Source organism: Astyanax mexicanus, chromosome 10 (genome assembly GCF_023375975.1).
Source record: "Astyanax mexicanus isolate ESR-SI-001 chromosome 10, AstMex3_surface, whole genome shotgun sequence".
NCBI classification, from domain to species: domain Eukaryota; kingdom Metazoa; phylum Chordata; class Actinopteri; order Characiformes; family Acestrorhamphidae; genus Astyanax; species Astyanax mexicanus.
The window spans coordinates 41803760-41819056 of record NC_064417.1 but is presented as its reverse complement, the minus strand read 5'-3'; the positions used below and the strand labels follow the sequence as shown (position 1 = coordinate 41819056).

General features: G+C 37.4%; 2 protein-coding genes across 2 annotated transcripts; one reads left to right on the top strand and one right to left on the bottom strand.

Annotated features, from left to right (window-relative positions):
* Positions 1–3116: 3116 nt before the first annotated feature.
* zgc:162144 (RD3 domain-containing protein) lies at positions 3117–5551 on the top strand. Its single transcript, XM_007247435.4, has 3 exons — positions 3117–3341; positions 3468–3772; positions 4504–5551. Exons 2-3 carry the CDS (start codon positions 3468–3470, stop codon positions 4871–4873), a joined length of 675 nt encoding a protein of 224 aa, XP_007247497.1. The 5' UTR covers positions 3117–3341; the 3' UTR covers positions 4874–5551.
* Positions 5552–6002: 451 nt separating this feature from the next.
* stx5a (syntaxin 5A) lies at positions 6003–13967 on the bottom strand. The gene is made up of 11 exons (XM_007247434.4): positions 13847–13967; positions 11260–11509; positions 9638–9705; positions 9494–9549; positions 9211–9281; positions 8715–8831; positions 8469–8525; positions 8276–8357; positions 8030–8136; positions 7801–7922; positions 6003–7350 (listed from the first exon to the last, which is right to left on the bottom strand). The coding sequence occupies exons 2-11, from the start codon at positions 11326–11328 to the stop codon at positions 7191–7193; spliced, it is 909 nt and encodes a 302-aa protein (XP_007247496.1). The 5' UTR covers positions 11329–11509; positions 13847–13967; the 3' UTR covers positions 6003–7190.
* Positions 13968–15297: the final 1330 nt, after the last annotated feature.

The window sequence follows — 15297 nt, the reverse complement described above, 5'->3', positions numbered from 1 at the left end:
CAGACCCAATAATCTTTCTTGGGCAGTCATATTGTACACAACCTAAGAGCTGCCTCAATAAGTCATAGCCATGCCTTAATTATCTTGTTCCCATTCATCAATATCTAGTTCCCACGCCTTAATAAGTTGTGGCCACGCCTTAGAATCTCATTCCTACACCTTAATTATAATGTAATTTTTTTTTACATAATGTCAGCTTAGAGACTCCATAAAACAGTTGTTCTTTACAGATTCTCTGCTGCAGTTTCCATTTCCCCCCAGAGGAGGGCGGAGCACCACACTGACTGACTGATTATTCCCACTCCTATTAACTACTGAGGAGGTTGTGACCATATAAAGATGGACGCCGTGTCGCCGTTCCCATTCATTCAATGAAAATGAAGCCAAAATCTTCAGAGACCAGAGTCTGCGCAGTAGAGACCAGAGGAGGGAGAAAGGCTGTGGAGAGACCGCCTACTCATTTAAATAACCCCGCCCCTGAGGGCTGCCTCGCGGTCACAGACTGCAGAGCGGGGCGGAGCGGAGGGTCTGTTATTGGTCCCGCCCATAAGCAGCCCTTTTACCATAACCACACCTTTTTTGAATAGAGCCGAATAAAGTTTTAAAAACCGAATTCTGTGGGGATATAAAAAATTTGACAATATAAGCAGAGGTTACACTAGCTGTTGCATTTAAATAATGGAGGTAGAATTACAGTATATTAGAAAAAAACGTGATTGAAAGTTGTCTGTTTTGCCATTGAAACCTATGGGGATGGGTGGAGTTACACAGCTTTCTGCAGCCGAACAGCAGGGGGCGCCCGACCTGTGGTGGCTTCACTTTTAAGAGACGATGCTCTGTCCAGCTATATGGTTGTGACAATGTTATTAAGAGAATGTTAACAAGTCAACCCTTGAATAACTTTCTAGCAATATGACTGTACTCCAACCTTGTCCTTTGAGAGCTTCTTTTATGCAGACTTTGAAGAAGAAATGGATGCAATAGATTTGGATTGGTGTTAAAATATGCAGAAAGGTAGTTCTCCAGAGTGGGTTTGTTCATGTGTATAATTGGGGCCCATATGGAAATGTAAATTTGCAATCACAAGCCATCTTAATCTGACATAGGTTCCATCTAAGCCCCAAGTGCAGAATACAAACCGAGATGGGGTCCATGTCTAACCTTCTTAGTTCCACATTGGACTCTGATGGGGCCCATCACTGACAACTTTATTCATGGCCAACGTGGAACCCATGGATAAAACATTCTAGTTTCTAGTTGGGCTTTCAAAACAGTTCCAATATGGGCATGTTAACTGTTAGTCAGTAATCACTTGAAAGCCTCAAACAATTCTGGTATTGTTGCTGACTGAGTTCATCTATTTATGGGCAGCTGTCCAGTATGATAATGCAAAATGTCACAAAGTAACAGTCATCTGGATTCATGAACATAACAACGAGTTCATTGTTCATTAATGTCCTTCCCAGTCTCCGGATCTAAATCCAGTAAAACAGCGTTGGGATGTGGTAGATGTGGTCATTTGTGGCATGATGGTACTCCAAAAAATCTGCAGGAATTTAGTAGGCCTGTGTATTGGGAACCTAGACCAGCCCACTACAATCACATCAAAGTGAATACGCTCTATTTTATTAAGTTTTTTTGCATTATTAAATTATATAAGATTAGATTACATTTTATTTTCATTGAGAAAAAACAAGTACAAGTCAGTAAAAACCCTGTACAGTACTGGTACTAGGTTCGCAATGAAGTTCAGATTGATATCCTAAAAATATTTTTTCAGCTGCAACCAAACAGCAGTTTAAAAGCACTTGTACATTGCCAGTTTTTATCTACTTACATAATTATTATTATTTTTTTACATTATATGGTAACTGTGACATAAACAGAGTGTAATGCGATAATCTCCATTATTAACTACTCTAGCATTTTCATGCAGTCTATGTAACACCAGTCCGCTTCATGGAACTGCAGTATAATCCTTATTAATACAAACAGAGAATAAAGCCTTAATAGTGCTGAGCGGTGTGGAAATCCTCACACTGTCTGATCAGAATACTTCCAGGTAACTGTCTACCAGAGTGACAGGACAATCATAGACACACTGCAGGGGACAAAAGAGTTATGATTAGGATGATACTTAGGTTATGTAACGTACATAGGGATTATTGGCTTGGTGTAATGAATGTGCTTTTCTTGTCTAAAGATAGTCCATGCCTAAAGACACTTCACAGCCCCAGTCCCTATTATTATACCTGTTGTGTTTCCAATTAAAGCACATACTTTAAAGCGTCTTCTGCCTGCCCCAAAGCACTGGGGTCTTCTGCTTTGGTTTAGATGCATAACAATTTAAACCTCAAATACACAAGATTTTTTAATGACATCACAATGGTTATAATTATTTATGATATAAAAAGCATATTATTAGTCACATGAGGGCCATTATCAAAACACTACAATTTAATTTGACTTTTTTATCATATTTCTTTTTATCACATCTTAATCACTTTTTTATTTTCTTGTCATGCATGCATCCACATTGTCATGGCAATCAGCACGGCACAGCACATTTTGATTTTCTAAATTTATTACTGTGATATGTAGACAATATTAGAAATTATAAGTGAAATTAAAATTATTAATTAAAATGACAGTGTGGAAAAGGAATTCTTGGATATATGTAAATAGATTGATATGAAAATAACATGAAAAATAATTTGTATTAAATTTAAACAACTATGCAGACACAAGAGATACAATGACTGAACAAGATTGAAACTTAACAGAAGTACTAAATGACCTCTGCTTTTAGTGGAAGTCAATGTAAAAAGGTTTAATTCCAGGTCATTTTGGAGTATGTTTATTGGTCCTCTCCTCAAAAATGCAGATACAAGCTCACAATTAATATATTTGTGCCGAAATTCATATAAAATACACTACAGCAGTACTGCATGTATGACTAGCATTTCATAAATTAGGTTTAATCTTCAGCTTCCAATGAAATGTATGTAGGCCAACAGAGCTATGATGCTTCAGCAGTTGCACGTATGAGACATCTGTTCTCACACACACATGCACACATACACCAGAGGCTTAGCTGGGTGGGTAAGACATAGCTGTCACATGTATTTATACAGGATTATTCTTGTATTCCAGTTGATTACAACACAGACCAGAGAAGGTGTCACACCGGTGCACACGGAAATTTTGGATTTTCTTAACCTGCAATATATTTTCGCTTGAAACTCAATGTACATGTGCCTCTGAATACTAAACCTGGGCTGCTGACAACTCAACTGAAGTAAATCGACATTTGTAAAAACCAGAAACCAACTGCCTGAAAGGTAAGAAGATTAAGAGGTCTACTGAGCAAGTTTTTTTTGTTTGAGGAAAACACTTGTCAAAAATAACTGTCTATAGTTCTACAAATGAGGATTAACACTCGTTTGTACAATTTTATTCTGTATCAGATGTTTCCCTGGTCTGCTGTTTTCTCTCTGGAGCCAAAAGTGCCAGGCCAGCGCACTCCAGAGGAGCTGGTCACCAACACTTTGATGCTGGAGTTGGGGGCCATGGTGAAGAGAACCGAACGCATTCGCCTGGAGAGAGCCACCGAAGTCCGTCGTCGCCGTGGCTCCTCGTCCTCAGTGGACTACAGCTGGCTGGCCGGGCCTCAACCACATGTCCCCTATGAGCTCACGCCAGGAGATGTGCTGGACCTGCAAGAGCTTTGTGCCCAGATACCTCCTTCACAGTGTGGCCCTGTTATAGTCAGGTGGGTCCTGTGTTAACAGTGTTCGAAGATCAGATCCTACAAATTATTTTTCTATTTCAAAGGCAGTAAGTGTTGTATTTGATACCTTCAGAAAATCAAGACATTTTATACATAAGACTCTTTTTGACTTTATTGATGTCCTCCCTGATCTAACTCTTTTGATTCCGTAAGAAACCAATAGTGTGATAGAGAGTTACAAAACAACAATACAGAACCTTTTATTTTATTTATTTTTTATCCTACCCAATTTGGAAGACACTCCTTCTGATGTATTATCACTGAGTAGCCACTACACTCAGAGGAAAGAGCAGCAACTCAGCACCAATACGTCAGCTAACAGAGGCCTGTGCTGACTCTTTAAATCAAATGGCATACATACTCAGCATGTCCCTTGGGATCCTCGAATCATAGGCTTTCCCCTCATCACCCCTCATGCTGGTCCATACAGGCATATGTTAGCCAATCTATCACTGGGTATTTGGTTCTTTCCTCCAAGCACACTGGCTACTTAGTTGCAAGGTAATGTCTGACTTCATATGTATCGGAGGAGGCATGTGCTAGTCCTGATGCTCCTAGTCTTAGTAACATTGTAAGCGATAGGGGGAATCCTAGTGAGTGGCTCAGATAAACTGGGGAGAAACAACTGAGAAATGTGCTGAGATCCTTTCATTAAACCAAACTATGATTTTTGTTTGGCTCAGCTCATTACTAATGATTTGTTTCATGCTCAGGTTCCGCAAGCTGGTGACAGAGTATGAGCCAGAAGTGCATGAGGTCCCGCAGCTGTTCCGCACTGTCCTGAAAGCTTTCTTGGATGAGGCTCAGGGTAACGAGCTGCAGGCCCAAAATGGCCGCTGCGACAAGCCCCGCAGCAAGAGCCTTTCCTTCGTCACCTTCCGCTCCAGACTGCGCATACTGAGCCGTGGCAGGGGAAGCTTCGGAGGTTCCAGAAGCAACCTGCAGGAGGAACCTGCCTGGTCTGATGAGGAGGAGGAAGAAGAGGAGACTGTGGGGCACGCAGGAACAGTAACGAGACCTAGGAGGGGGAGGAGCCAGAGCATGCCAGAGATTATCCCCCTTGAGCAAGCTGCTCAGAGCTGAGGAGACAAGGGGATGAGGATGAGAAGGGGGAAGGAGGATAGAATGAAGGCAGGGATGAAGTGTTAAAAAGAGAAATTGAGGCTATATCAAAAGTAGCTCCCTATTGAACATCTATAGTGCTACGTGGTGCAGGTGAGAAGGAAGCCATTTGGGATCCAGTGTTTGAAGAAAAAAGGCTAAATACTAAATGACTCCTTCCTTGACAAATATAGTGCGCTACTAATGGGGGAAAAGCCTTTATTTCCTAACCTATATAGTGCACATCAGGGATCAGCCATTTGGTATACAGCCTGAGATCATGTTACTGAGAGAGATCAATAGGGAGCTACAGAGAGAGAATGGACTCCAACTGGATATACAAAACAACTATTTGGTTGTCAAGTCAAAATTTCAAGCCCTATGTAGTGTACTATATTGGGAGCATTTCTGATCAAACCTGAGCAAAAGAAAGAGACGACTACATGCTGTAAATCAGACTAAACGTAAAGAAGAGAGGAGAAATTTGAGGGAAATCCTAAGCTTGTACATACATCATTTTTCACACATGTGCTTATCATACCAAAGACCACAAGATGAAAGTATGTAATAGGCCTCAGCCTAGTGACCTTTGAAACCTCCTGAGATGTTTGTAAATGTTGTATCATATGTAATTTTTGAACTTTCGCAAATAATAAACCTGCACATATTTTCAACAAGACTTATTGGTGGATTTTTTGCATGTACAATAAGACTGAAGTACAAAGGATTGTTAAACCTGTCCACATTAAACCAGTGTGGATACACCTGATTTAATGACACACACCAATGACACACCAGAGAGAAATAATAAACTGAATATCACTGCTTTTACTACTATTGATGTCCAGTACAGCCATCTTGGATTTTGAATGTAGGGTTGGTGAGGCTCTCTCGAACTTCCAGGTAAGAAAATCAGACTTGTGTGGGCATTCCAGTTAAAAATTTAAATAGTTACATCTGAGTATAAATGGAACTTGACATTAATAGGTGCTGTACACCAGGAAATCAGTAAACTGATTGTTGCCTAGTCCTGTCAAGCTGGAGGTACTATATGATGGGGTGGTTCTATTCGTGGGCAGGAAATGGGTGGGAAAATAAATAAATCAATAAATTTTACTTTTGTAGACATTTTAATATGCACTTCCTTTCCAGACATCAGTTACTATGTTCAGTTTTTACACAAGGCAAGGCATTCAGCTATAAAAGCGAGGAAAAGTAAGTTTTGATAAAAAAGTGCTCATTAAATAATACACTGTACATTGGTGCATGTAGTTTGAATAGTCAATCAGAAAACGAGAAATAAATGGCCTGATAAACGACGAACCAACAAGAGACTTTGAGTTAGCTGGTAAAATTAACCATTATCTCTTTTTCCTCTAGCATTCATCGCCTAAGCCTGAGTAGTAGAGAACTACATAGTGGCTAGTTTAAAAGAGACAGTCCAACTTAGCCTGTACAAAGGCTTAAATAGTTTTCTCACAGTGGACATTTTGACTAATTTTGACTCAAAGGCCATTGTATTTGGACGTATTCTGAATGGTCAACACTGCATCAAAAAGGTCTTCATTTACACTAATCACAGTGTAAAATCATGAGACTCAGGGTATTCCTCTTAGCATTCAACTATCTCCATTTGGCAAAAATAAAACAAAGAAAATAAGCAACTCTGATCAATTTACAGTAAAAAGCCATTAGGAGGCTATTATATAGTTTTTAAATCGTTATCAAACTTATTCTCCTTCATACAAACAGGAGTCAGAATGATGTACATGAATTAATTTAAGGTGGAAAGCTTCTAACAATGAGAACTGTACAGACGGTCACATTATTTTATAGTAAAAGGAAAGCCTTTTACATCATTCGTGTTATCATGGATTACTGATAACACTGTCAGAAGAAACCAAAACTAAACCAGTTTGCAGAATCAAACCATTCAAAAATAAGCCCTCTTTTTAAAATATATTTGAAAAGTGAAGGCTCGATTTTAATATGATAAAGAGAAAAAAAGTGTCAAATGTGACTGCAGTACTCCATACTCCCACTGTAGTAGAGTAGAACAGGATGTCTTACTTCAACCTTCACAATGGTCTTTCCAGAAGGGGAGACTAACTGCTCAAAGTTTGTACAAGTTTAACCAATACCGGCCATTTACCATTTATCCAACAATGTCCCCATTAGGTAGATCTATTATTGTCCAGTTATTCTTGTTGCACTTCGCCCATTATAGTCCACTGATGCTCATTACATTCCACTCCTTTCCCTTCTTCATTCCACCTTCCTTCTTCATGGTCTTTCCATCTCATGCGAGGAAGACCACGAAAATGATGAAGAAAACAACAAGTACGAGGAATATCTTGATCATGAGCCAGCGATTAGAGGAGACGGACTGAAAGTATTTGAGAATCTCAGTGTGGGCCATTTCCACATTTAATTGAGTGTCCTCCACGTTAGAATCAATCCTATAGAAAGAAAAAGTAAATCAATGTCTATTATTCATTACAGACACAAATAGCAAATTTCCATTGCAACCAGATGAAAATAAACTGTGCTCGTTGTGGCACAATATGTACTAAAAAACATGAGAAGACGTAAATAAAAGTGACCGGCTCAATGACACTGCATGAAACTGATCTGAGGGCTTTGCTATATTTTTTGCCATTTTTCTTTGCTCAAAATGCTGTCTGTGTTATACAAGTCATGATAAATAATTCAAGGAATGGGCCAGAAAAATGTTATTTTAGTCTCAATTCAAAAAACACCATCACATACATTCATTAAACTTTAATGTGTCAAAAACTGGGCCAGCACTGGCTTATTTCTAATAAAATTAAATGACTGAATGACTTAAGTAAAATTACTCCACCAAATTAATACTTAATTCTATATTGCTACACATACTCCTCTCTCACCTCTGTATGGTCTCCTCCTGTTCTTTGACCATGTGTGCCAGCTGTTGGAAGATGGAGCCCAACTCTACGATGGTGCTCTCAATGTTCTGCATGGTATCTGCTCGACTCTGGATGTATGAGTCCTGTACAAAACCCCAAAGGCCATAACACAAGAAAATGAAACCAAGGAACACAATAGAAACAAAATATATGATATTATTTAACTAAAACTCTTGAGTCCGGATAATACCTGTTCATCAATAAGCTGCAGTTGGAGAGGATTGGCTGTCGAGTCCATGTCAATTGCGACGTCAGCGCCCAGGCTTCGAGATTCATCCTGCATTAATACTGAGCTACCTGAAACCAATTGTTAATTCAATTTTTATTTTCTCAAGATCTCCTTCTAAGAGAATACCACACAACAAATATTTTTAAATGTCAATTTTTACTGTATTAATATATCATGGGTCCATTTTTGTAGAAGGTAATAACTTACTGAAGTTGTTTGCAAGAAGAGGGGAGGCGGATACTGGTGCCTGAGAAAACTGTTCTCTTCTGCTACGCTGTTGCTTTAGATTCTATTCAGACAAAAGGATAATGTAAAACATCAAAAGCACAGGTGTGAACTGCTTAGTAAACAGTATTAAATAAGGATAAAGTCACATGGACAATAATAAAATATATCTCACCTCTGTTCTCACTTCCAACACTGACTTGAAATCATTGGACATAGAGGCCAGCTTTGACTGCAATCATCAGAAAAAGGACTGTTTACTTCAGTGCAATGTGGGGTGCTTCTTTTGCTATAATCAAATGCACTTAACATAAGTGTATCAAACTGTAAGGTAACTAGTCTGGTCAAGGTACATGAACTCAGACGAGAGAGATGGCAATCTGTTAAAGCTTTCTTTAAAAAATCAGATAAGGCTTCTAACCTGGAGGGAGACGACAATCGTGTTGGAATGTGTCTGGATGTGGCGTCCGTTCTGTCCGCTGCAGGAACGTACCAGATCTTGGAGCTGTGCTATCTGTTTATTCAAATTGTTGATGTCCTGAACAAGAGATAAAAAAAACACCATCATAAGGGAACAGTCTTACAGGAATAGGGTGCAAGCTAACCACACAGACTAATTTGTGGTCTATGTGTATTATTTATGTATGCTCTTAGCAAGCACACTGCAATACATCAGTAAAAGACCTTGGGCAAGACTCCTAAAACTATATTTTTGCCTGTAACATGATTCAAATGTAACTCATTCTGCATAAGAGTCAAATTTATTTAAGAAATGCAAGCTCAGGACATGCTTTGTCAATCCTCTGCTACTTCTTGTAGCAGTAATTTCTTTACGAACAGTTTCATACTGCACAAAGCAGTACAATAAAAAAAATAGTTGAGATTTATTTAAAGAGAATAAAATAATTGTTACTAACCTGCTTAATTATGTAGGTCAACTCTTCAATCTCCACAGATTTATCATCAAACAGAGACTTCCTTTTGGCCACTGAAATAACAAAGAAGTGTTAAAAATGTATGTGCTGATTTTCACCGGTTTGTATTGCAAGAATAATCTATACGCAGTTTAAGTTCCAAATTTTCTGCCTGCTACGGTACACAATTGCAATTCAAGCTCATTAGGAACACCATAAAATATAATTGCAATATTATATTTTGTTTATTATCTAACAATTTCACTTTAGGACAGGCAGTACTTACAGATTGTTAGCTTTTCCAATTTGGTGAAAGTGTTACTCAAGTCTTTCCCAATTCTCCTAAAGACACAACAGAAGAGAAAATTATGTCAAAATATTCTAATACTACCAGTAAATATATGTAAAGAAATATTTCAAATAGACTTACTTGGCTGTAAGTGTAAAATCACTTCGTTGCTTAAGAGCATTAAGCACAGGCTTTGTCTGCGTACCATTCTATAAAGTGAAGAAAGAACATTTCACAATATGGCATAAAACCAAGAACATTTGACAAAAGACATGGTGAAAACATTTAGTCAGTCTTGTAAATTGCTTGTGACTTCTGTGGTACCTTTGCCAAATAAGCAAAAATTAAAAACCATACACATCAATTAACCATAATTTTGATTGATCATTTCATAATTGAATATAGTTTTGAGTTCATGCATTAAAACAAAGCCTACTAAAACCAATAAAAATGGTCTTATTTAGGCTCATGAATAAATAGATGCTGGGTCATGATGTTTCACACACTCTTCCCAGATCTTTCATAGCTCAAAAGCAACAACAAAACTTGTTGTTGTTGGACAGCTTTAATGCAGTTCTAATATTTTAATATAAAATTAAACATCTTTAAACCAGCTCATCTTTTTTAAGCGAAGGGAACCAAACGTAACGTTTGCACTAAGGCACTTTAAAAGCTAGCATTTTTCTGCATAAATTAACATACAGTTGTTTTATGTGACCTTAAACACAGGAATATTAAAATAATAACATAAGGTTTGCACATTCAATCAAATCTGTTCTTACTACGACCTGTTGGAAGATATTACAGCTTGAACATGCTAGCCTAATCCAGCTAGGAATTTTTCTATTCTTGTTTTAGAAACTGAGAGCTAGTCGTCATTGAAGATCGTTTCTAGTTCTGTTATATGTTCAGGCTGTTTTGTATGAAGTGCATGCTTAAGAACTACCCATAGAATTTCTATGACGTTCAATTCAGAGCACTGTGAGGCCCATTCCAAAAGCTTCAGCTTGCATTTCTTGAAGCAGTTCACGGTGGATTTTAAGCTGTATGTATGTGATTCAACCTCTTTTCAGCTGTTGTATTTTTCCTATAGATTTGACATTTGCTTATATGCTTTGGAATCCATCTATTCCACTCTGTACATACAAATGCCTGCCATACAATTTCAAAGCATAATAGATCTACTTCAGTTATTTGAAACTGTTTTGCATATTTCAGATGCTGACTATTGTGGATATGTAAAGTTATTCCCTTGTGATTGTTCCATGCAGAATGTTTGTGGTACCAATGCTGTACTATCTGTGCATTAACACTCCTGTGAGCTAAAATTTTCTTTAAGTCTTTGCTGTCAAATGGGTGTTTGGCCACAGCACACAGCAGAGTTTTCTTAAGTTTGTTTAACTCCTAAAGTTCCTCTTAGGCGTCACTATTTGATGACATTTTGACAAGTGTGAAAGCTGGAAACATTTTCCTTCTTTTTTAAAGACATTGCAATTAGTTTCATTTTCAGATTCTCAACCAGCTGCATAGAGAAGCCAAATGTTGCTCACTGGTTGAAAATTCAGTTTATTTCTTTTATTCCTAATTGATACTTCCTGACCAATCATCCACATAGGCCTTTTTCATGGTTCAATAGGTTATTATTAAAAATCAAAATGTCAGGTATATGACACTTATCATTAAGTAAATAATAAAGTACATTTCAGCAATATCAAAATCAACTGTGAGGAAAAGATATAGGAAATTAAAAAGCAATGACCCACCTGTACCTGTCTTCCTTGCAGCGACTTACAAGCGGACTGAAACTCAAGTGTGCGGTCTCTACACGTCATGATGCTGAAGACACTACAACAAGGTCAATGGGTGGATAGGTAGGAAGGTAACTACAACAAAGATGAGTCCTAAATGAACCCCTCTGCCTTGGTGAGTTTCAGTTGGCCAAGGGACAGACAGTACAGTCAGACTCTATGAACTTGCTGGAGGACAGCACTCTTGAATGACCCCACGACTCATCTGTAGACAAGAGAAATAAGGCTTCAGTAAACTTATGATGACTTGATGAACAGAAATCATTACCTTAGATACACAGTCAGGCAAAAGTTCCCAGTGCATCCAGCATATATCAGCATAAAAGAAAAGCTGGAAAATATTAAACACACTAGCTGGTATAATACTTGTTTCTGCAGTTTTCAGTTACAAGGATTTATCTTAAGAATGAGGTGTAAATCAAGGAGCAACTGTACAGAGAATTTAAAGAGGTTGGTGGCTGCTCCTGTTTTCAGCATTGCTAAACCACTTAGTGGGTAGTTAGATATCCAATAATGGCTGATGTGCACATTTCCATCAACAACTACAAAACAAAAATAAAGGATCTTGTTGTTTAGGCTGTTGACAATAGCTGTATTTTTATTTGTCTATCATAGCTCTCAAGAAACATTGCTTGTGTGAATACGAAGAGACTAATATCTAGCGAATATTGGGTGAAAAGATTCAGATTAGTACATTATATATTACTAAGACAAATAAATACAATTTAAATCAATACAAACATATTGATGGATATGGCACTGTGCTTGCAAGAATAGCTTTCTAATAAAGCACAAGGAGGCAAAATGTTAAGCGTCTCAAATTATTATACAGGAAAAGGGCCACCTGCATCAATAAGGACCCCACCAACCAAGCACACTCACTTTTTGTCCCACTCCCCTTAGACAGGAGGCTGCAGAGCATCAACTGCAACACAACCAGACTGAGAAACAGCTTCATTACAGAAGCTACAAGACTCTTAAACTCCACCTAGCCAACACACTGCACTGACACTTTCAAGGACAATTACATGTTTAAAACAACACTGAAACTTTACTCACACTGAGACACGTTATCACTTTTCACGTGACTGATATTCATTCATAATCATCCATGCTGCTATAGCAAAACTTGCACTCTGGACTACGTCCCTACTAGCCTTTATATTTTGGGTATTTATCTGGATTTGTATTTTATATATTTTTTATTTTATTCTATTTCATTTTATATTTATATTTAATTATTTTAATAATTGCTCTTTGGATGTAACAGGACTGTGGGAATACAATTTCATTACACCTAATGTAGAACATGCGATGTGAAATTAGGGGTGTGCCATATCGTATCGTCTGCAATAACATCAGCAAACTTTTTAAATGTTGTGAACGATATTACATCCTGAAATATTGTGACATATCACCCACCCCTAATTATTACATAGGGTACTACTTTTTTGCTGTTTTTAGCAAAAGAAAACTTTACACCTCTCATTTTCCATTTTATATCTACTAGACATATTATATATTACTATTTTACTTTAATCCTGGACATATGGAGATATTTGGAGTGCATTATTAGTATCATGACATTCTGGATCATTTACTTTTTTTACAAATATTAAAAAACACAAGAATTTTGATCAGATCTAAGAAGTATGCCACGTCAGCTCCTTTGCAACAAAAACATTTTAATTTCATTTTGTTGCAGTAGTGTATTCTTGGAATACTTTTTTATTCAGTGTTTTGTCATATTGCCAAGAATATCTTTATCGTGATAATACCATGAAACATCATGATATTTTTATTTTAGGGCCATATCGCCCCACCACTATGTGAAATGACAAAGTCTACTTAAAATACGACAGTACACACTTCTTCTCTCATCATATTGAGTGTAAGCAAGTGATGATGGAAAGGTAGTGTTGCTTGGACTATGAACTTCACAACAAACCCTGTAATCTGAAAATGGTCACGTGACGTTTAAACTACCCACTCTGAGGTTGGCAGCACGGTGATCTAAAAATGAAAGCTATTAACAGGACGAGAAATAAACGCTAGCGTTAACTAGCCAACGGGTAACATTAGGACGCCTGGAAGCTTCCAGCTCAGTCGGGCTTTTAGCTGCGTGGGAAAAGCCGCTCAGGCATCATCAGCTAACGCTAGCTACTTAGCTTAGCTAAGCTAACCGGCTCAAGCCGACCATATCTAGGCTAACTGTCAGTTAACCTAACTAACGACTAAATATCATCGCTTAAATCCATAACACTCCAGTTTTAAGACTTATAACGATACTGTCAAAAGGACAGCAGTAAATATAACGCCATCCCTAACACGGAAAACCGTAAACCCTCTCCCGGCCCCGGAGTGGGAACAACCACTAGCTGCGCAGCTCAGTCAGCTGCTGAGCGTTAGCCTCGTCTGCTAACTAGTGAAAAGACTCGACAAAAGCCGGAGAATTGTGGTTCATTATACAATAAAAGTTATAAAACCCACAAATAAACGTTCCCCCTGACCCCACACAGCTATTCAGTCCCCGGTTACTCACTGTTATCCGGTTAATATGTCCGTTTGTCGCGCTCCCGGATTGCCGATGTTACAACTGAGGATGGAGTTTCAGTCCCAACCGCTTCCGGCGCGAGACGTCATTGCCACGTCCACTAGCAAGCACGCGACCCGCCCAAACACATGAACAATGACGTAGAATGACACGAAATATAACCAGTTCAGGACCAGTTTATAAACATCAGCTTTAAACAGACATTTATAAAGTACTTCAGACGCAGACTCAATCAAGTTCTCTATCCAAAAAGTGACTTGAGTAGAAGTTGAAATGTTCTCTAAGCTCCACGTTATAAAGTATTACATTTTTTGTACTTAAGCATTGAAAGTAGTTTATTGTAAAACGTAGTTCTCAAATACTGAAAGTAAAAGTACAGTACTGTGTTATGTAGTAGTGGAAAGTTCTCAGAGTGAAAGACAGAACGGGAGCAGTGAGGTCTTATTATAAGATCAGCTTGATCACTGGACCATCTACTGCTCTGGCAAAAAAACAACAACAATAATAATAACAATAAATTATTGTTTATTATTATTATTTTATTATTATTATTATTATTCATTTGGACACACCTTCTTTTTTAGTATTTTAAAATGTTCTGCATTGTAGATTAATACTAAAATCATCCAAACTATGACGAATATATGGGAATATTTAGTAAACAAAAGTGTTAAACAAGCCAGAAGAAGGCACTCCTTTATTTCTTTTTTATTTCTTTAATAACACCATTGCCTCAATAATGTGGATTAATTATATATATATATATATATATATATATATATATATATATATATATATATATATATATATATATATATATATATATATATATATATATATTTCAATTCAAATGAAAATTCAACTGTTTCCAGTTTAAAGATACAAAAATCACATTGTAATTACACATTTATTTTGAACTTCTAAGACATATCTTGAGATGATACCAAAGAAAAATCTTCCAATACCTTTTTTATAAATACATTTCTGCTTCATATTCGATTTTGAATATCAGTACACTTTATTTTGAGTTTTAAGATTTCTCCTTGTAATTAAATATATTTGCATAGAGCCTTGATGACATTAAGCAATTAAGTCTGTTTTACATTTATTACATGTTATTTTATTATATTGTGCTCAGCATTTACCAGCGCAGCCAGTTTCCCTACATGATTGATTTCTGAAAGCGTTATATAACCACTAACAAAGGGTGGTTGAAGAATCAGGTCTGACCACCAGATGGCGCCATTTCTCTCAAAATTCATATATTGACACAACATACAGCGTAGGGCTGGTGTTGATTGTGGCAATTGCAGCTAAATTTGGTTAAACGGGTTTATTGCAGTCTAAAGAGCTTAAATGAATAAATGAACTGACCAAATACAGATTAAAGAAAGAAATCAAAATAACTGGATAAGGGGCCAGATAGCCAGAGAGTGAGG